At 36.3% G+C, this 27657-nt stretch overlaps 1 protein-coding gene and 1 pseudogene across 1 annotated transcript; both read left to right on the top strand.

Annotated features, from left to right (window-relative positions):
• Positions 1-9450: 9450 nt before the first annotated feature.
• LOC129250227 (putative nuclease HARBI1) lies at positions 9451-10028 on the top strand (the record flags this gene model as incomplete). The annotated part of the gene is made up of 2 exons (XM_054889862.1): positions 9451-9548; positions 9608-10028. Coding segments are annotated over exons 1-2 (519 nt in total), but the record flags the coding sequence as incomplete, so codon positions are not given.
• A 4-nt stretch (positions 10029-10032) lies between these two features.
• Positions 10033-13524, top strand: LOC129250226 (putative nuclease HARBI1; annotated as a pseudogene).
• The last annotated feature ends 14133 nt before the right edge of the window (positions 13525-27657 follow it).

Below are 27657 nucleotides of genomic sequence, written 5' to 3'. Positions count from 1 at the left end.
ACGATTCTTTGTTTGAAAATACTATCAGCAAATAAAAGTAAAAAGTAAAAATGTCATATTATGGTAAAAATGTACTATAGTTGGAATCTTTCGGACTTCTAATACAATATAATTATTTTAATGAAATTAGTTGTACGCTACTTCAGTTTGCGCGGTCCCTCAAGCCGCCGCGCGACCGATCAGCCGATGGTAGCAATGCCACCGTCGAGCGCATTAAGTTACAAAACAGTCAATATCTCGGAAATGGAGTAAAAGTACAAAATTCTATTTTCAGATTATTGAAGGTAAGCGTTTTTCGCACAATTATGCATAAGTCCGATTGTTTAACAGCGTGAAGAAAGCATGAAAAAATGCAACTGATTACAAAAAGTTATTATTTATTTATCTATTTGTCACAATAAAAAAAGTTATTAACAACTAAAAAATAGTACAGACAATACTTGAATGGTATGCAAAATTTCACGTCATTATCTATTGTAGTTTTGGAGTAATTAATTTTTCAATTTAATCTTGCTTAAAACTTTAATTGTTAATAACAATTGCTAAAATTGGAATTTGCGCGAAATATTTATAGAATAGCGTTAACATGACTTTGACTATACAACGAGACATCTTGCCCTAAAATCCGTGACTTAGTGAAATTTTCGAGGATCACTTGACATGGCTTTACTCATATGATATGTGGCTAAAAACATTTTCTATGTTTTCAACGCTGAATGTGTGACTTATGTATGTGCACTTGCCCCAGCAAAAAATAATACGATTCCCTAAAACTTCTCAAGAAATCCAGCGCACATTCCTAGGCACAGTATTGTATGTAGAGTAACCTTTAAATTGTAAAGGAACCTTCAAATACTTCGATTTCTAACCTTGCAGATATATGCAAATTTAACGCCTGGAGCCCCCTTTGGGGATCTCTCTCAGCTAATCCTAGAGGGCGATTAATTGAAGATGCTATACCCAGTTCCCCCACCCACGCTACTTTTACACATTGACCTCTCACTCTGCTCTGCATCGACGACTTACACAGTAGCGATCACTTTCCCATCCCCATTAAAATATCCTCTCCTCAACCCTCACCCCTCCTAAACCCAGAATATTTTTCAAAACAGATTTAGCGGAATGGACCAAATTTCAAAACTTCTGCCTTCTCTACTCCGAATCCTTTCCCTTTTCATCCAAAATCAATCAGGAAACCTCTAGAATACAAAAAATCATTCGTACCGCAGCTAGGGACACGAAAAAAATATCGATACTTATTGGTATCGAGTATATTCGTTATTGATACCGATATTTTATACTTGATACTTTTGTTTCGATATTTGTACTTAACAAGTATCTCTGGAGCGGTATCGAGTAAAAAAATTACGCGGGACTACGTGAACCGACAGGAAAAAAGTGAATTATCATTTAAGTAAATTTGATTTAAAGTTAAAGTAAGTATTAAAGCTATTATTATGTGCACTTTATTGAAATTTGTGTTGTTAGAAGAATGCCGCCAAGCCGAAGCAATGTTTGGGGATATTTTACCAAACTATCCAACGACGAGATGAGGTGCAAGACTTGCTTCAAAACTATCAAATCATCAGGAAACACCTCAAACATGCATAGGCATATAAAGAGCCACCCCGATGTGCACAAAACAAATTATGTTATGTTTTATATTTTTTTAGTGCAACAGAAACTGGAAAACAACAAACCACTTTTACAAGAAATCTTGATCTGCTGAGTCCATCAAGACATGAAACTGAGCCGCAACCATCAACAATTTTATCAAAAAAATCTGCTTTGGAAAAATTTGTGAAAGCTCATACACCACTTGATGCCCAAAATGACATCTATGCGGAAAATATATGTGAGTCACCTAAAAAAAACAGGCAACTGTCCATTACACAATCAATAGAACGCAAATTTTCGTATTCGGATGGGGGAAAAGATCATTCAAAACCCTGCAAGTTATTGTTGTTATTACTTTATTTGCGCCGACAAAAGACCATTTGATATCGTAAAAGGGCGTGGATTTAACAAATTGATGAAGAAAGCCTGCCCATCATTTAAAATTCCAAGCGTTGATACGCTAAAAGCCCAATTGGGTGATTTTTATACTATAATGCATTCTAAAACTCAAAGCACATTTGAAAATGTAGCTCACGTGGCACTAACATGTGATGTTTGGACCGAGATGATGACTGTTACCAGTTATTTAGGAGTTACTGCTAATTTTTTGCATAATGATAATAGAATCAGCTTACGATTTTTGGAGTCACTATAAAAAGTTGGCGTATACAGAGAAGCTGCATAAAAAATCATGTTCTGCAATGAACGTTACAAATAATGACGAATTAAGTCGGTACCTTTCTGCCCAGGTTTCGCCACTCTCTATCGACCCTTTAAAACAATGGGATGACATGAAAGTGGTATATCCAAAGCTATACAACATGGCACAGAAGTATTTGGGAATTCCTGCGATATGTGTGCCCTCTGAACGTTTGTTCTCTAAAGCTGGGAGTACTGTGACAAAAACTCGCAACCGACTTTCACCGAAAAAGCTTGACAAGCTGCTGTTCCTAGGGGATTGTACGAAGAAGGTGTGGGATATTTAAAAATAATGTAAAAAAATAGATTTGGTGCAAATAAATAAATACTCGATACCTTGCAACATCGATACTTTAGTTCCGATATTTTAATGAGTACTATGCTTTTCTTTTGATACTACTCATGAGTACATGACCGATACTTTACATTCGATATCGTGTCCCTAACCGCAGCTAACCCTCTATCCCTCAATCCTTCGTCAAGACATAGCCCTAGAATTCGCCAATAATTTCAGTAACTCCTCCTCTGATACCAATTTCACCTCATAATTTTCTGCTAACAAACTATTCTTACTATCCTATACTCACTCTCCCACTCATCAGTTATCTCCTTCAGCCAACGGCTTGACTCTGAACTTTCCGTACTCGAATTAAAAGTGGCTCTATCCTCAGTCAAAGGTAAAACTCCTGGTGTAGACAAAATATCCTACCCCATTATTAGATACCTCCCTTTTCCCGTCCTCTCCCGCCTCAGCGTCCATTACAACAACATCTTCCGTACTGGCATCTTCCCATAATCCTGGAAAGCTTGCCTGGGAAAACTTATGGAAAAAATCGTTGCTACTAGGCTCTCCTGTTTTCTTCATTCCAACAATCTAATCCATCCAAATCAGGTAGCCTTCAAAAAGGGCCAAAGCACTATCGATGCACTCTTACATCTAGACCAATTCATATCTGACGCCTTATCCCACAAAAACCATGTTTCGTTCTTTCACTCGACTTTGAAAAGGCCTTCGATTGTATCGGTATACAGACAAGGCAACTCATCAATTCGAAGGTTGGGCCTCGCATCTACAACTTTGTTAAATCCTTTCTTTCCAAACGCAAACTCAAAGTTCTTATTTCCAATATTTCCTCCCCCACTCTACCTCTTGATAACGGCACTCCTCGGGGCTCACCCCTATCTGTCATTCTCTTCACCATAGCATTTGACGAAATAAGCTCTATCCTGTCAAACTTCCCCAATATCCGGCATCAAACATATGCCGAAGACATTATTCTATTTTCAAAATTTTCTGACCTTAACTCGACAGTTTCTACTTTCGAGGAAATTCTCTCCAGTTTATCCTCATGGTCCTCTTCCTCCGGCGCTTCCATTTCCTATACTAAATCCAAGTTACTGCATATTTGCAAAAAACATAATTGTAGTTTTCCAATACTCACATTCAACAATACAAATATTCCATGCTCACATACTCTCAAGTTTCTTGGAATTGTACTAGACAATCATCCAAACGTTCCTTCAGCTTTACTGGTCAACGTTGTAAGAGCTCTTACCCTTTCTGTGATCAACTACGCTCTTGAAATCTACGGTCATCACGCAAAAGATAATCTAAAAATGCTTGCGGCGCCATATCACACTGCTATTCGCAGAGCGCTTCGGGAATTTCCCACGTCACCCATAAAAAGCATTTTGGCGGAATCGGGGCTACTGTTCTTGAAAGACAACAAGGAGGACAGTATCTGCAAACTTTACACTGAACTCATCCTCGGCACCAACTTGACGCTTCGTAATGCTTTCTACTCAGCTACGTCTCCTAACCGTGTTCCAAAATTACATTCGTCTATCTACAAATGCGCCATATTCGCCAAAGAAAATAACTTACCACTAAAAAATCCAAAGCAGCACACACTACTTTCGCGGTCGTAAGCGAAAAAAATGAACCAATTTCATACGGCCTACTTTTCCCCTACTGCTCCATCTTTACAGCGGAAGCTACTGCAATATTGCACGCTGTCCAAATAAGATAAAGATAATGTGGGTACCAAGCCACACCGGGATCGACGGTAATACCTACGCAGACAGAATGGCCAACTTTCATCCCGACAGTCACATACCGCCTCTTCATCAAGAGCGACGTATGTATATCGCCTAGCCAACCAAAAAAGACACACCAAGCTGGCTCTTAACTGGATAGATTACAACCATCATTACTCCAGAATCAACTCAACCCGGACCAAACCTCACTACCCTTCATCCATACCAACAAACATGCTCACACCTTTTATACGGCTCTAAATCGCACACACCATACTCACACATGCCCATCTCTTGGAAAGGGGCTGGACCAACCAATGCCCCTTCTGCAATGCCCCTACAAGCTTTCTCCATCTAATTGCTTTCTGCCCAGAACTCGATGCCAAAAGACAACAGAATTTCGCTGGAACTGACCTCACCGCACTTCTTATGAACCCATCTGAAAAAAACATAAGAACAATGTATGGATTCCTAAAAGACGCCGACCTACTCCGAAGGACTTAAAACCGTTCATATTTACTTCCCGGACAGCTGATAGCCTCTGATTCCAGTGCGACATGACAACTCAGTTTATATAATAGTTATTAACATTGTATAAGCTAAATTAAAATTAAATAAAATAAAAATGTATTCATATATGCACACATACAAATGTACATATGTATATGTAAACGAATACGGTTTAGATGAGTTTGTTTTGCATATATTAGGAATACATAGTAAGTTTGCATACGTTTGTCTATTTGCTGTTGAATATTTTATATGTAGATATGCATATGAGCTGTGTTATGAGGCAGGTCACGATGTTTTTCTGCCCACATAAATATGGATGGTAGATGTTATATAATTTAATAATAATTTAAAGAGTACAACATATTGTTGAAGCCTAAGCCTTGATGTAAATGAATGGTTTACAAAGTTAATTTTTTTTTATTCATCTTACAAGAAAAAATCCATTTACGCATGCAAAATGCCGACGGCAAATAAGCATGAAAAAAATGCAAACATTAGTAGGCCTTATTTGGCCCACCCTGTACTACCTTTTTAGCCATATCTTGCATTTTTGGCCAATAGTATTTCTCTTCAAGTTCTCTCGTATTGTTTCTAAAGTTTCTATGTGTCATTTTCATCTGTAACGTCTTTAACCTGTTAAGCGATTAGTTTTTCTTAGACAGCTCGATTTGCTGTGCTGAATTAATTTAAAGCGATGGCCTGTCGATGCAAAACCGGTTTTCAGCCAAATATTGGATTCACCGTGCGCGTTGGCTGAACGATTATCAGGAAATTCAGTGTTCGTGCTTACTTTATAATGTCAAAATAACAGGGAAATTTTCTTTTTTTTGCTTATCTTTAAATTTCATAGCAAACGTAGTTTCCTTTTTCGGCATGACGCACATATACGACATTAACTAAAAAGAACTTTTGAAATTTACGTAATCACTTAATAGGTTAACTAGTGAGTTAGCTATTACAAGTTTAGTAACATCAAAGGTTTGTACTATTGCGGGTTGTATTTTGTAAAGTATTTTTTCGGTTGTAATTAGTGCATTTTCCTATTGGGATTGATTACCAATTTTATGTCTGTGAGTAATTGTTCAACTGCCGTGAAAAAGAAAGTATGTCTAAAATTTTCAAATATGTTTTAGCTCTCGATTCTAACTAATCCGTTACCGGTGAGTTATAAGGACTTTTACTAGCTTTAACTATTCCGTTCTCTAACATTTTATGTATATTTATTTTCTTTATTTATAAAGGTATTATTTGAGAAAGGATGTGGTTATTGTTTTTCTCTACTATAGTTTTTTTTCTAATCGTGGCTTCTATTGCAGTGGTAAATGGTAGAGTAGAGTTTCTTTCTTCATTAATTTTCATTATTTCTTCTATTTCCTTTTAATGCTTGTTATCATCAATTGTAAAGTTCACCTGGGCCCTTACTCTGTAATGCGATACGAAAAGCAATATATATTTATTCCTTTTACTCCATAGTGAAGCATAGGGCTACAACAAAACTCTTAAATCTGTCCCTGTCCAATGACATTCTTTTAATTTCATTCCAGTTCATTTCACTTAATGTTATCTCCTTCTCTAGCTGTCTTCTCCAAGTATGCGCTGGGCGTCCCCTTCTGCGTGATCCCTGTGGGTTCCATTCAATGGCTTGCCTCGTGATATCTTGTGCGGGTTTTCTGAGCGTATGGCCGATCCAGTTCCACTTTCTTTTCAGAATATTTGTTTTGATGAGCGTATGGTTCGTCACCTCCCACAGTCTGTCGTTGGTTATAGTTTCTGGCCACCTTATCTTTAGTATACGCCTAAGGCAGCGATTTGTAAAAGATTGCATGCGTTGTATTAGCCGTGGCGCAGCATTCCATGTTTCACATCCGTATAGTAAAACGGATATGACGTTGGAATTAAATATTTTTAGTTTGGTGCCACGCGACAAGAATGAGGAGCTCCAGATGTTTTTCAATTGACCGAATGCTTGCAGCGACTTATTTATTCTGTTTTCGATGTCTTCCGCACAGCCGCCAGAGGTTGAGATAATGCATCCTAGGTAGCAGAAACTTTGAACTTCCTCTAAAGGTGGAAAGCAATGCGATGCGAAAATGAATTGCGTTACGAAGGGTAATTGGTACTCTGTAGCGCTATCGCATCGCTGAAAGTGTTGCTCTTTTTATTATTCACTTATTTTTCGCTTTGGCATGCATCACTGACCGAAATGTGAAAGAAAGTGACCAAAACAAACGAGCGATTGGAAGTAAATTACCTATATTTAAATAATATCTATACTAATATTATAAAGAGGAAAACTTTGTTTGTTTGTTTGTTTGTAACGAATAGGCTCAAAAACTACTGGAAAGATTTTAAAAATTTTTTCACCATTCGAAAACTACATTATCCAGGAGTAACATGGATTACATTTTATTTTGGAAAAAAATAGGGTTCCGTACGATATTTGGATTTTTCGGACACAAACTGAAAAAAATCTTATATATAAAATAAAGTCAACTTTTTGTGTGTGTTCGCTAACCGGCCGTGTCTGCACCGAATTAAACCAAACTTACACACATAGTTAAGAAGGTATTGAAGATGGTTTCCGTATAGTTTGGATATCTATTGGTGGATAGGGCTCGAGATATAGGTCAAAACGTGGACCCGGGTAACCTTCGGATGTGTATGTACAATATGGGTATCAAATGGAAGCTGTTGGTGAATGCTTTAGTACAGAGTATTTTTCATGCCGCTCCGTGACTGGGGTCTCGAGATATAGGTCAAAACGTGGACCCGGGTAACCTTCGGATGTGTATGTACAATATGGGTATCAAATGGAAGCTGTTGGTGAATGCTTTAGTTCAGAGTATTTCCATCCGCTCCGTGACTAGGGTCTCGAGATAGAGACCAAAACGTGGACCCTAGAATGTGTTTTACAATACGGATATCAAATGAAAGCTGTTGATAAGTGCTTTAATACGGGGTAATTTTCATACCTATTGATGACTAGGGTCTCGAGATATAGGTCAAAACGTGGACCCGGGTAACCTTCGGACGTATATGTACAATATCGGTATCAAATGGAAGCTGTTGATAAGTGCTTCAATACGGTGTAGTTTTCATACCTATTGATGACTAGGGTCTGGAAATATATGCCAAAACGTGGACCCGCCGTGTCTTTGCACCGAATTAAACCAAACTTACACACATTGTTAAGGAGGCATTGAAGATGGTTTTCGTATAGTTTGGATACCTATTGGTAGATAGGGTCTCGAGATATAGGTCAAAACGTGGAACCGGGTAACCTTCGGATGTGTATGTACAATATGGGTATCAAATGGAAGCTGTTGGTGAATGCTTTAGTTCAGAGTATTTCCATCCGCTCCGTGACTAGGGTCTCGAGATAGAGACCAAAACGTGAACCCTGGAATGTGTTTGTACAATATGGATATCAAATGAAAGCTGGTGATAAGTGCTTTAATATGGGGTAATTTTCATACATATTGATGACTAGGGTCTGGAAATATATGCCAAAACGTGGACCCGCCGTGTCTTTGCACCGAATTAAACCAAACTTACACACATTGTTAAGGAGGCATTGAAGATGGTTTTCGTATAGTTTGGATACCTATTGGTAGATAGGGTCTCGAGATATAGGTCAAAACGTGGACCCGGGTAACCTTCGGATGTGTATGTACAATATGGGTATCAAATGGAAGCTGTTGGTGAATGCCTTAGTCCAGAGTATTTTTCATGCCGCTACGTGACTGGGGTCTCGAGATATAGGTCAAAACGTGGACCCGGGTAACCTTTGGTTGTGTATGTACAATATAGGTATCAAATGAAAGCTGTTGATAAGTGCTTTAATACGGGGTAATTTTCATACCTACCGAATTAAACCAAACTTATGCACATTGTTAAGTAAGTATTGAAAATGGGTTTCGTAAAGTTTGGTTGTAATTCGGAGCAGTGGCAACGGGTACAGCGTTCTTTTGAGCCAGCCATAATGTCGCTTACTTTTTTAACGCTTGGGGCGGAACTGAACTGTCAAATTTACAGTGTTAGTTACAATGTGTCAATATTTCTTTCTGATTTGGGTGCCATAAGGAAAAAACGTAGGTGCAACATGTAAAAATTGTTTGTGAATTTTTTTGGAGTGGATTTTGGAACAGTGAATAATTTCTTACGAAATTTGAGAATTTAATGTGAAATCCGAATGAAATTATGTGTTCGTGGAAAAAACAATTTTTTTCGTTTTTTTTTTTTTAAATATAAATGGATAATGGTTAAAAAAGCTCCAATGCTTAATAAAACATATAAATTGAAACGAAAAATTCATGGACGATCAGGAAAAAAGACGATTGTTTATTCATATGCGTTGATTTGAAATTTAAAAACAATCTTCTTTTTCCTGATTTTCAATTTATATTTTATATTTACTCAAAAACAAATAGAAAAACAAAAAATATTGTTTATGCCAAAGCGATTGAATAAAGAATAAAGAAATAAATAATATGAAAACCATATATTTTCTGTTCTAAACCATATCTATTCTATTTTAGTGTGCCCAGCGAAGGGGGCCGGGTTTGCTAGTAATAATATAAAGTAATGGATTCTGTAGCTTTATGGGACGAATCATATGAGGAAAGGATTTCTCGGAGATTTATAAGAGATAACTCAAACATTATGAGTCTCAGCGATCAAAGGTAAGTTAAACTTTAAAGAATTACTCATGCTTTATTCATCAGTTTGTTCTATTCATCAGTTTTGTGCAGAATTTTCGGCTTAGTAAGGAAGCCTTTATATATGTGCTAAATAGCATAAAGGGCGAGATGAAATCTCCAACGAGATCAACGGTTATCCCTGATATCATAAAAGTGGCAACGACCCTAAAGTTTCTTGCTCAGGGTGCGTATCAGCATTTAATTGGCCAAGACCATAGCGCGGGGCTAGCACAGCAAACCGTTTCCAGTTGCCTTTGGGAAGTTTGCAGTGCAATTGAAAAGGTATTGTGTCCAAAACATATCGTTTTTTCGATGAGCAGTGAAGAGAAACAGGATGCCAACCGTAGCTTTTACGAAACATGCGGAATTCCGGGTGTGGTAGGAGCAGTGGATGGAACGCACAGCCAAATGATAAGGCCATCAAATGACGACCATTTATTTTTTAACCGTAAGCTTAAGCAAATATTTAAAATCTGCCTATGAAAACGGTGACTCTAGCCAACGAATTCTTGGTAAGCTTTTTAATATATGACCTTAATGTAGTGGTCCGTATACTCGTATTAATATAGTCTTATATAGTATATAACATACATATGTATAATTGTTAATACACATATATTGTACTAGCGTACCCTCACCCGCTTCGCTAGACGATAAATTCAATGATTTGCAGAAAGAGAATAAAATTAATACGAAACAAAGCAAATTCTTTGATACAATTTCATTCGAACTTTATGTAACACTTTTTGGTAGACAACGTTTTTGGTTTTTTCATCTTTCGCGTGAATAATGACGATGGTTTGCCAACTCGTGAGCAAGCTACATACAATTGTCCATGAGAAAAAATTGGGTATTCTAAATTAATACCGCACATTTGTAGAGACTGTCCTTGTGCCTTATTAATTCTCATAGCGGAGGCAAGGCGAATAGGGAACTGCAAACGTTTGAAATCGAATGGTAAATCCGCCGGAATCAGTGGAATTTAGGGTATCAAAATGTATTCTCCTTTGTACTTCCCTTTCAAAATTGTTACTTCGATAACGTTACCCATTAGCTTCTTCACAGCGAGTCTGGTACCGTTGCAAAGTCGGGGCACATTACTATTGCGCAGCACAATAATCGGTGCTCCAATTTTTAATCGTAAATTATGAGGTGGTAAGCCTGGCAAATCGAGTGAGTTTAAGAATTCAGTTGGATAATTTACGACCTCATCTTGATCAGTAATAGTGTCCATTGACTTATACGCAACATAACAACTATGTCACCAGGTATTTGATCTAAAATAGCTGAATTTATATCATTGACGTCCTTATTTTTCCCAGCTAAAATTGCTCTTTCGCTGAGTCAATCATGGTTTTTGTAATGTTGAACTATGTTTGGAAATACACTCTGTATCAATGCCTCTTTAGACTGTGCAAAAGTGCAGAAATTGTTAGGCAATGTTATCATTCCTGTTGTTTTTGAAAAAAGGTTTATTTTTTTTGGTTAAAAAGTGTTTTTTGAAGTTTTGAAAAACACTTCGCTCTAACAAATTTCTTCTCAGTTAATTGCTGAAAATTAAATATTTTGAAAAAACTATTTTTTTTTTAATTTAACGTTTTTGAGAAAATTTTGTTCTTGAAAAAATTTCATACTTTTGTAAAAGTTTAAATTGATTTGTTAAAAAAGATTTTTTTCCGCTTTGAAAAACACCCCCTCGAAAAAATGTATTCTCTATTAATAGTGGAATATGAAATGCTTTGAAAACACCATTTGTTTTTTAAATTTTGTTTGGTTTTCAGAAAATTTTGTTTTGAAAAAATTTCATACCCTTTTTGTAATTTTAGAAAAACACCTCTTCGAATAAATTTCTTTTATCTTTTTGAGGAAAATTTGGTTTTGAAAAAATTTCATGCTTTCGAAATTTTTTTATTTTACTTTATTTCTTCAAAATTTTTGAAAACAATTTTTTTTATAATTTTCGAAAAACACCCCTTTGAAAAAATGTTTTCTATGTGTCATAGTGGTATTCCATTAACTTTTAGGATTATAGTCAAATACTTACAAATATCTACGCTTTCACAAATAGCAACAATAAACAAATTTCCTCAAAACCAAAAAATTTACTTTTTTTCTAAAAAAATTCTAAACAAACAACGTAATAAATTTAGAATTTTGTGTTCACGAAAAAACAGTATTGTTTTTATTGTATTAACTGAAAACCAAAATGTTGCAAAAAATCAAAACAAAACTAAATTAGTTTTTTGTGTTCATTTGGTACATATGTTCCATAAAAAGTTTATATGGTAAATAATATGCAGGGTCTGATACACGCAAATTTCCATTGACCATTATAGTGACAAAATTATCGATCACCAATTCCAACAGGATTTCAAAATCAGAGTTGGAATGAGTTATTGTGTGGTGTACTTCTGAAAAAATGGGAAATAAACAAAATAAATTTAAAAATTCGAATTCTAACTTTATCTTGTGTATGTTCTTATTACCTTTGAATTTTTCCAATGGAGCACCATTCATTTTAAATTTTCCAAGAATTTTTTTTATCATTTCCCGTTTCTTTCCTTTTTCATTCGATTCCAACATTTGTTCATAGCCGAAAACATCGTTTGCAAACGCATTCATTTCCATATAGATTTGGTCAAAGAAAGCAATGCTCAATTGAATTGAAACATTATTTTCATAAATACTTAGGACCTTAACTAATGCACCTTGGTACATACCTAACGCAGATATTCATCGCGACCTTGACATCGATACTATTGATGAAACAATACAAAGCGCTAGCAGAATACACATAAATAGACTATAAACGCATACAAATCCTATGATGAGAAGACTACCAAATAAAGAAAAATCTACCCAAAGTCGGCTTAACCGTCAAACACCAACAGATCTTGCAAAATCCTTGTAATCAATTGTCAACTAATCGTATATATCATTGTTTGTTAACCACTTGTTTTTAAATAATATGTATATATTTCTTCTAAATGAGCTTGGGGGCATTGGCCCTTCAATATCACTCTCATTCCATCTTTTTGTAAATCAAATTACTTATTGTCTAACGACAGGTGTAATATTTTATGGAAGAAATAAAAACAAAAAAAAAAAATTTTCATTCGAATCATTTGAAATTTCTGTATACAATACATTTCTGTATCACAATACAAATATATTACAAAAAATTCAAAAAAAGGTGTACACATAAAATGAATGTCGATTCGAAACTTACTTTAATCTAACAATCGAGCAAGTTTTGTTTTGGACAATATTTTGATTTTTTCTTTTTTTTTATATGAAGAAAATATTTAAAAGAAATTTTTTTTTGCTAAAAACCTTCCTCTAGTGGATCCCTATAATATGAAAAAAGAACGAATAAAATTGGCCTCGTATCGGCCCAAAAAAATGCGGACAAACGAACATCATTTCATTTTTATATATATAGATATGTATATGCATTTACATGTAATAAATGCTTATGAACATGCATATGCACATATGTAGCTATTGTAATTTATTGTTATTTAACTAAAAATACCTTTATATTTTTGTTATCTGCAGGCGACTCAGGATATCCGTTGGAACGATGGCTCCTTACTCCATACAGGAATTCTACGGAGGATTCAGACGAACATTTTTTTTAATCAAAAACATTCAAAGGGAAGGTCGTTAATTGAGAGAGTTTTTGGCGTTTTGAAAGGCCGATTTCGTTGCCTTCTAGCTTCAAGGGAGTTGCACTATGCTCCAAAAAAGGTTGTGCAAATAAATACCAAATGTTTGTTGTGCTCTGCATAATATATGTATAATGTTCAAAGTTCATCCTCCCAGTTTAGAAATCGAACCGGAACAAGTGAACATGGTAAATATAGAAAATGTAGAAAATCTGAGTTTTGGAAATATAGCTAGACGTGTAAGAGACCAAATGAAAAATGATATGATTGCCACTCGAAATTCTGTATGAAAACTTTGTTTAAATTAAATCGTTTTTTAATAAATATGAATTCAGTCTTTTATTCAAGTTAGGTCTACAAAGTGTGTACATATATTAAAACTAATAGCAATAGTGTACAAATTACATACATTGTATAAATTTTTTAAGCTATAATACTTCGGTAAGGCACTGTGCATGAACAGATACATCAAAACTAAGTCTCTTGTATGTGTAGGCACATACGTACATAAGTAAAAAATTAAAATTATTTGTCTGCAGCTCCACATCCAACATTTGTTTTTGAATTTCTAATTTGCTAAGTTTTAACTTTAAATTATCACGGTCCATTTTTTGACTATGGACGAATTGCTTTTTTGCTAAATTTTGCTTTTGTTTTTCTATTTTATATGCCATTTTCATGGTTTTGGAAATATTTTTTAAGGAATCATTAATCTCAGTCAGTATTTCTGTTGAATTTTTTTGGTACATTATTTGATTATCCACCTGCTTTTCTAGTAAGCTTTGCTTATTGCGTGGAGTGAGTACTTATTGCGTGGAGTGAGGCTGTAGGAAGGTTTCTCAGTCACCTGTTCGGGCACATCGACTGAATCGCTGTCATTCTCCTCTTCGGGCATATCGACTAAATAGTTATCATTAAAAGCTGCTTCTAAACTTTTAGTTGGTACATACGTCTGACGCGCACCAAACTCCCTGCTACCTATCCCGCCCACAGATTTATTTATAGATAGCAACTCGCTTACTCGCTGTTCTAATTGGTTTAGTGAGGAATAAACAGACGGACCGCCCCCTGTTCCGGCAATATTGGTTTTGTTCCGACGCATTTTGGCTTTCAAATGGAGTTTGTAGTCAGCCCAAACCTGAAAATTATAATAATCCCATTAAGACCATCGGTGGTCCAGCAGCATTTAGTTGGGGAGTTACTCTCTTCCATAAATTATTGACTGTTGTTTTTGCGTTGCGCGTATTCATTAGTCCCTTTGCCAAATCTGGATGTGTTGTCATCAAGTCCACTAGGATTTCGAATTGTTTCTTTTGTGTTTGCTTGTTGGTCTTTGGAGTTGCCTTAAATATTTTTCCAAAAAGGTACAATGAATTATTTATTTATTTATTTATTTATTTATTTAATTAATTAATAGTCTAAAAATACAGTGTTTCTTACAGACTATGAAAACAGATTAATGCTAAATAAATTAATCAAAGTAAAATTAAGCTTATAATTAACTAGTTTCAATTATAATGAGTGAAAGAAAAAGAATACATTTTTTATAATTTACAGAAGAAGATTAGATTAATACTAAGAATTTAGTTCAACAATTCATTTAGAACCAATTTGAAGTGATTCTTTGTGGAGCAGAAATCCAGGCCAGTATGATTTGGAAGCGAATTAAAATCGCCCAGAGTTCTAGAAATCGGAGCATTGGACGCATAATTAGTTCTTGCCATCCCTAACCAGAAAAAATCATGATTCCGTAAACTTCGCTGAGGAATATTGAAATAGATTTTCTCGAGTAGCGATGGGGAGTCAATAACCCCATTTATCAAATCGAAGATGAAAGTAATGGAGAGAATGGTCCTTCTAATATCTAGTGATTTTAGATTTATAAGCAAGCACCGACTTTTATAGGATGGACTTGGATCAGTGAAATTTAAAGAACGCAATGCATAACGCACAAAGGCTTTCTGGACACGTTCAAGCCTACTAATATGACAAGCATAATATGGTCTCCAAATAAAGACGGCATATTCCAACTTGGAACGCACCAGAGACGTATACAACAACTTTAGAGTATATGGATCAACAAAGTCTGAACTAAAACGTCGAATAAACGCAAGTACGGAATAAGACTTTGAAATAGTGTGATTTAAATGTTTTTGAAAAGAGAATTTAGAATCAAATACCACACTAAGATCAGTAGTTTCACTTCGATGAGATAAGCTAGAACCACAAATGTGGTAGGAAGTGGGTATAAGAGAACAAGATTTAGAATAAGAAATATAAAAACACTTGCTTATATTTAAATCTAACTTATTTCTTTTACACCAAGAATCAACGTTATCTAGATCAGATTGAAGGTTTAAAGAGTCCACTGTACTTGCAATCCTCGAGTATATCTTTAAATCATCGGCATACAAGAGAAAATTTGCGTTATTAAAACAACTGGAAATGTCATTAATAAAAAGTATAAAAAGTAAGGGACCCAGTATACTTCCCTGAGGTACACCAGAGGACGCAATAAAAGAAATAAATGACGCACCATCAACATTAACAACACATTTCCGAGAGGAGAGATAGGATTTAATCCATTTTAAAAGAGTGGAATGGAATCCTATAGCACTCAATTTGGAAATTAAAACCCTGTGATTAACCTTATCAAATGCTTTTGAAAAGTCTGTATAAACAGCATCAACTTGAGTTTTTTTTTAAACGATGATATACAGTATTCAGAGAACACAGCAAGATTTGAAACAGTAGATCTACCTTTCATGAAGCCGTGTTGGTCTACTGAAATATAACGACTAACTACGAAATAGATTTTATCTTTCACTATTAATTCAAATAATTTTGAAACCGTGGATAATTTGGCAATTGGTCTATAATTAGCAATATTGTTTTTATTTCCACTTTTGAATACTGGATTAATGGTTGTTACTTTCCAGGCATCTATGAATTCTCCTCGATCAAGGGATTTATTAAACATTAACAAAAGTGGATAGGCAATTGCAGAGCAGTTTTTACGAAGATACGAAGATAGACCATCTACATCAGATTTTGTTGATGTTTTGAGTTGCCGAATTCCATCTTCGATATCAGAAAGCGTAAAAGTTAACGAGCCAATATTGATTGAGGCATTCATGCTCGAATGAAACTCATCAATTATATCAGAGTCTACTTGAAAATTTGAACAAAAAAAATCTGCGAAAAGATTGGCTGCATCTGTAGAAGTATGTGCTTGAGTTTCGTTATAGAAGACAACCGAAGGAATACTTGAGCATGATTTCCTGGATCTAACATAACGCCAGAAGGAACTAGGATTTGATTTAATGTCCGATTCGAACTTGAGAATATAATTTCGCTTTAAGTCCCTATCCAAAGATTTAAGTTCTCTAGAGAAATGTAGATATTTATCTTTATCTGTGATGGAATGAGAAAACTTAAACTTTTTGAAATATTTGTTTGAGATACTAGTGATGAGCTATACTTCCGTTGAACAGCTATTAAAACCCCTCCACCTCTGCAGAGACCAGTTTTCTCGACATCACGGTCTTTACGATAGACATGGTATAAATTTGGATCAAAAAACTCATTATCGAAAAAGTTCTCATTTAACCATGTCTCGATGAGAACAAAAATATCATAGTCCATGTGCGAACTAAACGCTAAAAGTTGTTTAGATTTAGTTATCAATCCAGAAACATTTTGAAAGTACATTTTTAAATTTTTTTGGCCAATATTGAGAGCACAATTTTTTATTGCTGATGCGTTGGTGAATCGTTTTTTTGAAAAAAATGAAAAGGTCGGATTTTTACACTCTCTGGCCATATGTCCGCATTGAGCACCTTTTCAAAAGAGCATTCTGATACCCCCAATTTAAAATTAATTTTTCTAAGTGTATTTAATTCCGTATCTTTTTTAACAAGTTTATAGCATACCAAAGACTTAGTTTCAATTTCAGCATGCTTCGACACATAAGTCAAAATATCAGTTTCTTTGACATTGGGCGAGAATGATGACAAGTGTAGCCATTTAAATATTGGGACCACTTGTAGCTCATTATTGTTATTGGAACCAATCACAATAGGCTTATTAAATTCCCTTCTACTACTTTTTGTTACGATTTCCCACTGGGATGTCTGTCGTATTGCGGGCACAGATTCAGTAGCAGCATTTAAAACAGAAGTCGCAGAGACCTGAGATGAAGCAGCAACAGAAGCAAAGGTAACTTTTGCAGGTGCAGTAATAGTAGCAGCAGCCGTCTTAGATGTAGTCTTAGCTTTCTTTTCCTTAGCGACGGCAGAACCATGCAAAACAGATGTTTGCGACGCAGGCTTAGACGTAGCAGCAGAGTTCAGCGCATTGTTTTCATGGTCAGTAGGCGGACAACGAGCAGAAAGAGGAGAGAGCAAGGAGCTCGCATGTTTTGACTTTCCACTACCGAGAACGCTAGCAGAGTTCGCAACAATGCTTTTGAGATTTATTAACTCAGTTGTTAATGTGGAGAGAGCGACATCTTTTGCTTCAAGCTTACAATGCAATGAGCGAATTTCTGCAAGAAGATCATCTGATTTTTGCATTGTTTGTTTTTTTCTTCACGCAGAGCATTTACAGCAGATAGTATGCGAGAGTTTTCCGTTAATATTTCAAATTTATAAAATCATCAATTAATACTTACATATTTGGAAATTGCGTATGGCTATTACTTGTAGCCAGAAAAATGCGATAGTGACAGCTGTTTGACATTCACTTTCGCAATAAAGAGTGCTGCCGATGCAAAAAGGGAGAAAAAATTGCGAAAACGCAAAATGTGAATGCGAATGTCAAAATACCGAGTACCGATTTTGCGATTTCGTGAATTTTTTCTTTCGCGTCGCATTACAGAGTAAGGGCCCTGATCTTTGAATATATCCTCATTACTTTTCTTTTTAGTATACCTGTATTAATTTATAGTTAGCCAAATCTATTTTAGCATTCATTTCTTTTAAGTATCCTTCCCCTAATATAATATTAAATTCTTTTAATTTTTCAATTTCATACAACATTAATTAGATACTAAATATTTTACATTCATGCATGCATATATGTACTTAGAATTAATTTATTCATCTCACAAGAAATAATCATTTACGCATGCAAAATGCCGACGGCAAATAAGCATGAAAGAGAAATGTACAAGTCTGATGTTATTTTATTTTGGCTAACAGCAAATCTTGGCATTTTAGCAGAGAATGTTAATAAGGTGCAAATGTTACTGTGAGCTTTTTTTAGTACAATTGAGATTTGAAAGATTTGTAATAAGGTAATTTAGCACACCGAGTTTATAGACACCTCACTGACTTTTGCCCACACAAAAATTAGAAACACCACACATCTTTCACCTCAACACACAACACATTTCTCACCTCGACATTAAACCAATTAAATTTTTACTATTTTCGTATTTTTGAAATAATAAAATTAAATATAAAATATAATTATATATAAAATTTATTACATAATTTTTTTTTTTCAATTATATTAAAAAAAACGCTTTAAAAAAAAAAAAAATTATAAAAAAAGTTTGCGCCGGTAATTGAACTCGAGTCTAACATGTGGCGAGGAAAATTAGGCGGTGCATTTATTTCTTCGACTGCTTATTTTTTTACCATTTTGTTACTTTTGAAATGATAAGCGGATACATAAAATTTATTACAAATTTTTTTACGATTACATTAAAAAAAAAATTTAAAAACGAAAAAAAAAAAATTTCCACCGAGAATTGATGGCGAGTCACATGGGGAGGATAAATACGCAGAGCGTTTATTTCTGCGCCTGCGTTGTGAACAAAAGGTTTTGTGCATGAGCGCGACGCGAATAAATTTTAATAAAGTTCTGAAAGTAATTCATGAAGTTTTTCATTACACACATATGTACATAAATGAACGTATACTTTATAGGTAAATAAATGATGGTATATGATAATATACATAAGTACATAATATGTATGTACATGTCAATAGGAGGTATTTGCATTCAGAAAAAAATAACGGTTTAAGATAAATCAACACTTATTTTATATTGTATGTCAATTTATAGTTTATGTATTCGACAGCATTTACATACATAAGCATGTATGTACTTTGTATATGAAAAACAATAATACACAAGCGCAAGAACATCATATCACATATGCAAGTATGCCCAAATAACCTTGACTTATGTATGTACACATGTCACAGCACATCACATTCTTACAAGAAATCAAATACACATACACAAATACACACATGTGCAAAAACAATTCTGCTCTATGTATGTATGTATACCCACTTTATGTCCTAGCATATATACATACTTCCTACAAAATAATTGTATTCATATGTTACTACATCCATGCACGTTCATATATTCATACATATACAGGGTTGGCCATATTAAACTGACCCATTGAGTAACCCTATAACTTTTTACTGTAATTTGAAATCTAAGGTTTACGTCAACAAGCCAAAGACACTAGGCGCACTTGAGGCCAATATCCGACGGGAAATAGCCGCCATATCGGCCGAGACGCTGACCAAAACTATGGAAAACGCCGAAAAACGGGCACATTACGCTATACGAGCTAAGGGCGACCACTTGCGCGATATCATATTCAAAAAGTGATGTAAACGAATCTCCTTGAACTAAATTAAATGTTTTTCACAATGAAACACAAAAAAATGTTTCTTTTTCCATATTTTTTTAATAATCACATGGGTCAGTTTAAGATGGCCACCCCTGTACATATCCAAATACGTGCTAAGGGCGACCACTTGCGCGATATCATATTCAAAAAGTGATGTAAACGAATCTCCTTGAACTAAATTAAATGTTTTTCACAATGAAACACAAAAAAATGTTTCTTTTTCCATATTTTTTTAATAATCACATGGGTCAGTTTAATATGGCCAACCCTGTACATATGCGCGAGCACAGCGCTCCCTTCTTGCTTCCGTGTACTTTTGTCTTTCACCAGCCGATATTCCTAATATTGTACTTACAAAAACACAATACTTTGATAGACGCAAAAGCAACAGCAAGCGCAACGCGATGGCCGCTTTGCCACCAGACATTCTAAAATGTTCTAGAACACAACAAAAACACATACCTCACATGCGCATGTCGCCCAAAGCTAAAATCTAAGCCTAGCGACTACAAAAACAAAATACATTCGTAGACGCAGTCGCAGCGGCCATGATTCTATCAGCGACGGCGCTGAACAATTTAGAACAAAAACAAAAAGTTCATTCATAAGTTCGAGCTCATATTTCAATGTCATTCATAAAACGAGCCGCCCATATGCCAATTTTCGCGACCATTCGAAAATAGTCAATATTGGAATATTTCGCGTGGAATTATTTGCCAATATTTGATAAATCTTGAATTTTTGTCATATCGAGTGGCCGCGGCTCCGTATGTATGTATGCACCCTTATATGTATGTAAATATGTCTTCTAACTGTGCGACAGTCGCGAGTTAATGCGACTTCCAGCGAATCACACATTGCTGTCCGCAAAGCCGCATATATGTAACTTATGATCAGAAAGTACCGGGAATGTTTAAATTAAACAAAACAGAGTTAAATTTAAGGCCAATTTATATTATCTCCTTCAAAATATGACCCGTCTGAAGCAACACACATGTGCCAACGTTTAACCCAGTCCTCCAAACACCCCCGGCAGGCCGATTTGTATTCTCTTTGATCAGTGCGATGGCGTGTTATCATCATGCAAAATCCAAGAATTGTTTGCTCACATTTCCGGCGGTTTGCAACACACAGCATCTCTCTAAGGTTTCAAAACGCATAAATAATATTCTCTATTGACTGTCTGGCCCGATTGAAGGTACTCATGGTGGACTATGCCTTGGCAATCGAAGGAAACAGTCAACATCACCTTCCCGGTTCGTTTTGCTCATAGGGTATACATATCCCATCTTTTCACTGACGGACAAGAAGACGGTCGCAGTTGTTTTTTGTATGCATACATTTTGCGTTCGTTGAAGGTTTGTATGTATATATTTATATATATTTATATACATATGCGTGTAAGCGCGTTTGGCTTTCTGGATCCATCCATGGATATTAGAATATTTTCTCATCAATATGTGTATGTAAGTAGTTCAGATTTGACTGAAGAGATTAAATATAGGAATGCATATTCATATGATTGCCTTTATGGCTGTTTTACATATACATAAATTAATTCAAAAGAAGTATGAATAATGTTATATAGAAAATAAATTTCTAAATAACAGGTATTAGAAAAACCTGAATACACTATTTTAAATCAATTCTAATTAAACCAAATATAAAAAATGAAATAAAAATATCGAAAAAAAAACTGTGTACAGGACTTGAACCTGAGTCAAATATTCGATTCGCAGTTTTATATGTACATATTCTGCGTTAGTTGAAAGTTTGTATGCGTAATTATATGCATATGCATCTGTGTATGCGCGTTTTGCTTTCTGGACGGATATTAGAATGATATTTTCTCATCAATATAATTTGGATTTGATGAAATAGATTATAGACATATGTACATATTTTCTGTTTTGATTGATTTATATAAAAATCAGGTCATATCCAGTATGAACTATTTTATACCGAAAAGAAATTTCCATTTATAAAATACAAAAAAAAACAGTATTTTAAAGAAATTTTAATTAAAAAAAACTCAAAAATTTTACCAAACTTTCCTGGTTTGAATTGTAAAAAAAAAATGTGCAAGAAAAAAAATATGACTTCAGGACTTGAACCTGAATTAAATACGTGCCAAGAAACAAAACGAATTATTCCGCCGACTTTAGCTTCTGCACCACAAACTAACTGCCGCGGCCTTCTTAATCGCAAATTTATTCGCTTCGATTTCCTTAGTAGTGTGCCGAAAAATCTTATGAGCTTCCGCAGTAGTTTGGTAAACGCAGAAAATATCTGAATTCCTGTCCTAGCGTGGTAAGTAAATATAGAAACCCTCCACTCGCGTCACTCGCGTGGTAAATATCTGCAATTCCCACCTCGTGAGGAAAGTTGAATTTGAAATGACCTTATTATGAATCTACAAATTAGAACTCGAAAAAAGCTCATTTAACATTTGCTCCTTCTCATTGCATTAACATTCTCTGATTTTAGATTTCAATGCAAACGCTATATTTAATTCTGTTGACTACACTCCGCTATGTTAGCTCTCTTCTGTTAACTTTTCCAAGGTAGTCACGCATCAAGCCATTCGGCTACGGCGGCCGCCAAATTTATATGCATATAGTATTTATGTATGTCTGTCTAAGGTGGCTCTGTAAAACTTTGTTGAGCCAAATCAAAACCCTCTACAGAAAACACTTCATTACCAGGCACACAGGAAGGTGGCATATGCAAATTTAAATATGTGAATTTGTATATAAGTATATGTTCACTTGCGACAGCAAAAAATATCATAGTAAAACTTTTTAAGAAATCCAGCACGCATTCATAGGCACAGCACTGTATGTACAGGAATCTTCAAATACTCTGACTTCAGAGTAAGTTTCTACAGAGAACGTAAATTCATAGAGAAGGCGCAGTCCCGGCCCGTTCCTCATTTTGGGCGCTAACAAAACACGGGTAAGAAATTCAAATCAGAAATTATTTCACCACAAGTTAACAGATGGAAATTAATTAATATGGCTACCGGAGAGAAATGGGAGGGAGAGAGTGATACGCGTGTGAAAAAATGTAGTTCATGTAGAGCTTACATTTGCTTGCGTACAGAATAGATTTGTTCATTTGATATGTCCATATGATTTGTATGCATGTTTCTTTTTGGTTTTTTTATGAAAATTGTGCGAAATTGTATGTAAATTATCCGGGCTAATTGAAACAACTTGTTCGGCTGGCAGTTCGGCTAAACTTAATTCAATTTTTATTTTCAACAGTATTTTAAAGCAATTTCAAGCGCGACTTAATTCTAAGAATCACAAATTATACATTTCCTTAAATAAAAGACAAACAGCTTAATTCTAGGAATTTTGTCGCTCTGTCGCTAAATACATTACAATTTATGCATTTTCTAAAATAAAAGGGCATTCAACTTAATTCTAGGAATTTTATCACGCTGTCGCTAAATACAGTGAAACTAGAGTAACACCCTTTTGTGCTTGGCTTATGGAGTTGTGCGTTGTTGTTGTAGTGCATCTGACTTATGGAATTTGTGTGTTGTTGTTGTAATGCAACTGGCTCATGGAATGTGTGTGTTGTTGTTGTAGTTCAACTGGCTTATGGAATTTGTGTGTTGTTGTTGTAGTGCAACTGGCTCGCTTAGAGTTCTGCTGAAATGTGAACCGCTGTCGCAGCTTAATTGCAATACAGGGTAAGTCTTGAATTGGTTATTACGTACAGGGTAAGTTTATAACGTGCTAGCTCGTTCTGGCTTGTGCTAACATGTATGCATGTCTATTTACCTAGAGAAAGAACACCCCCTTGGGGACATCCTTGCTTGGCCCTGACTGTGATTTGTTCGTCACTGCTCCCACCAGCGGTTAACAGCCTCTCAGAGAGCATACAATATATCAATTTTACAATGGCTTGATTAACTCCGTGTCGTTCGGCAGAAGAACATATCGAGCCCAAAGTGGCATTATCAAAAGCCCCCTCAATGTCCACGAACACGCCCATTGTGTATTCGTCAGCTTCCAGCCCGGCTCCAATCTTGCTAACAAGATCGTGTAAGGCTGATTCACATGATTTTCCACTCTGGTAAGCGTGTTGATTTCTACTAAGTGGACTTCTCGGCAATACCCCCACTCGAATATGTTTCTCCACCACTCGTTCCAGACTTTTCAACATGAACGATGTCAAACTGATTGGTCTAAAACTTTTTGCTAGGGAATAGTCATCTTTTCCTGGTTTCGGAATAAATACTACTCTTACGCGTCGCCATTGGGATGGTATATAACCAAATGCGAGACAGGCTGTGAAGATCCTTTTCAGGGCCTCAATCAGCCTGCCTCCTTCTTTTTAAGCATTGCTGGATATATTCCGTCAGGTCCAGGGGACTTAAAGTTCTTAAAGGAAGACAAGGAAAACCTTATCGATTCCCTTGTCACTATCCGACTAGCAATATACCAGCTGTACCTAGAGGTTCCACCGTTGCTACCGTTATTGTTCATGCCACTCTCAACTTCAGAGAAAGTTCTACTACCCGGAAAATGGGTTTCGAGTAGAGCATTAAACGTTTCCGATTTGGAAATGGTGTATGAACCATCAGGTTTTCGAATGGAATCCAGCCTTACTGAGCGGTCTAAATGAAAGACCTTACAAAGTCTCGCTGTTTCCCTCATTTTTTCGACGTTACTGCAGAAATTTCTATAGTATTCAAGTTTGGCTTTCCGTACTTTTTTCTTATATTCTCTCTGTGTAAGTCGATGATTAGCCCAGTCCTCTTCTGTTTTGGTCTTCAAGGCCTATTTAAAAAGTTTCCTCGACCGTACACGAAGCTTCGACAGTTCAGGGTTCCACCAAGGAACCGCTTTCCCCTGTCTCCTTTGGCTGAGTGGGCACAGTTCCTCAAAGCAATTGATTAAAGTACCTTCTAATTTCTTAGTGGCATCTTCAATCATTTCTGCTGATTTGAGTTTTTTCAGGTTTGGTAATCGCTCTGTTACAAGCTCACCATACCGGTCCCAGTCCACATTTCGAGGATTCTTACCGGAAGGTATTGACATTGTGTAAATTCCCAGTCGGAATTCGATAAGACGATGATCAGAAAGAGAGTCCTCTTCCAAAACTCGCCATCGGTTGATTTGATTTCCAACTGACTTATTTGTAAGTGCTAAATCAATCACCTCTTGTCTCCTTCTGGTCACAAAAGTTGGTTTGTTACCAGTGTTTTGAATGACCAAATCGGATGACAGGATAAAATCCAGTAACTTGAGACCTCTGGGGTTGCATTTGCTGTTTCCCCACACAATGTTCTGTGAGTTTGCATCACAGCCCACTATTAACCCCATATTATTGGATTCTGCGTACTTGACCACTTCTCTTATCTCCGTCGAAGGAGGTGGCTGTAAAGAGTCGTAGGGTAGGTAGGCCGAAACTATGATAGCTTCGACACTGTTCCCACTTTTCAAGTACTTTATTTTTGCAGCAACGATATCTCCGGAGCATAGCTCTTTTAACATCGTGTGTTCGATCATGCTCGCGGTCTCACATTCCCTTCACAATGAAGTATTTGTCCCTACGACATAGCACCTAGACCACAGATACGCTTGTGACATACCCATGGTTCTTGTATAAGTATTATGTGTGGGTTTGTTTGCAGTTTTGCATGCCTACGGCACAAGAGAGCCGTAGACGCTTTGCTATGCTGCAGATTTATCTGTGTATATATTACTTCAGTCATGAGACTGAGTATATTTACGCTTTGTCCTCCACCTTATACTGGACACGGAAGTGGATTCGCCCCAGATGTAGGTGAGGACGGCACCCGTACTTCGACTTAAGAACTTTGAGGGACCCAAGATCGATACCCAGTACCAGGTGGGAACCCGCCTCCGAAGTGGTAGCGTATTTCTGCCTGATGCACGAGTATACTCTCCAGAGAGTCGTGTCAAGATCCTTATTCTGAACACGGATGCGTTTGAGGAGTTCTGCTGAATTACAGGAAGGACCCGGAATCCAAACACTCGCTCGTACCAGCCGTTCTTGGCTACTCTCATCAAGAAGAAACCTGCTGTTTTCGCAGTCTGGAATCTTTGCTATCGCTTTTTCCAGCCATTCTCGGGGAAAAGCACTGGAACAGTGCACCTCTACGATGCCGTGCACCACGCTTTTCCTCTCGAAAGTCGGCGCGTCTTTCGACTCACCGATAGCTTTCCAGAGATAGCTGTCAAGATAGTCTTGTTGCCCTTTGGACAGTAGACCATCTTGTTTGTCGGTATGTATCTCCACCCTCATTGCCTTTGCTGCCATTCTCGCGAATAATTCGCCAGACGTTGACGGAAGAGTGTCATTCGACATTTGAGGTCCCTTAGCCTTTGCCTTGTCAGGCAAAGGTTTGTCTGCCTTGGATTGGGTCGAGGATTCAGGCATTTCCAAATTCCGTCTCTCGACTTTCCTCTTCTTTGCCTTTCTCCTCTTCCCGGTCGTTGGCACAGACCCCGTTTCGTTTCCGGAAGAGCGCAGTGCTACAGAGGAATCCTCTGTTCTGCCACGCTTTCCCGTTTCCGTTACAGGTGTCGAAGTTGACGGAGCTTGAGTCCTTGCCTTAGCTAGTGCTTCGACTTGCCTCGCCTTCTGTCTTCTTCGTTTGATCTGCCTTGCGGTTAGACCAACACCTGCGTTCGACTCTCCAATAACTTCAGTCTTTTTACCGGTACTTACCTGATTCACACCAGGTTTAACCGTTGTCAAAGACTTACTCGGTACCAGAGATCCGTCTGAGTCTACTGAGAGATTGTCCGCCATCTCCACATCCTCCACGACTTGTTTAGTTGCTTCAGATCGTTTCGACGACGGTATATCGCTCACACTCACTCGGCTCTCCATTGGCATAGCCAATGTGCCATGTTTCACCACTAGTAGTGCGCTTCCTCCGGAACCCTGGGTGTCAGTTCCGGTCATAGGGGAGTGTGGGGTTCGGGCCTGCACATCCGAAGCCCGAGCCGTCGATTGCTCGACGGGAGGATTTCCCGAAAGTGGGTTACCTCGTGCAGAGAGATCCTTTGTTAACCTCCACATTGCGATGAAATGCATTTTATACCTCCTGCCAGGTCGCTAGGCTTAGAATTTTAGTTTTGGAAGCATACGCATGTAGAGGCAAAAGTTAGTATGTGCGGTTATATGTATATACGAATATGCATTGTTTTGCTTAGAATAGAAACATTTACGTATATATGTAGATTGTCCCAACATATGTATTCATATGTATATGCACACATACATACATATGTATATGTAAACGAATACCGTTTAGATGAGTTTTTTTGCATATGTTAGGAATATGTTTGCGTACGTTTGTCTATTTGCTTTTGAATTTTTTATGTGTAGATACATATGTATGAGCTGTGTTTTGAGGCAGGTCAAGATTTTTTTCTGCCCACATGAATATGGATGGTAGATGTTATATCTATTTAGTATATGAATATACATACATATGGATATAAAAATTTAAAAAGGACACATATTGTTGAATAATAACCGTTGATGCAAATGAATGGTTTACAAAGCCAATATTTTATGTGGATATTTTGAAATTATTTTGATAATGCACTTAATATCAATACAATTTAGTTAGTTAGATACTTAAAATTTCACATTCATGCATGCATATACTTAGAATTAATTTATTGATCTCACTAGAAATAATCCATTTGCGACGGGAAATAAGCATGAAAGAGAAATGTGATTTTTGCATACATACATACATATATTG

Source organism: Anastrepha obliqua, chromosome 6 (assembly GCF_027943255.1).
Source record: "Anastrepha obliqua isolate idAnaObli1 chromosome 6, idAnaObli1_1.0, whole genome shotgun sequence".
Lineage (NCBI taxonomy): Eukaryota > Metazoa > Arthropoda > Insecta > Diptera > Tephritidae > Anastrepha > Anastrepha obliqua.
Note: the sequence above shows the minus strand (reverse complement) of the source record. Positions and strands in the feature narration are given on the sequence as shown.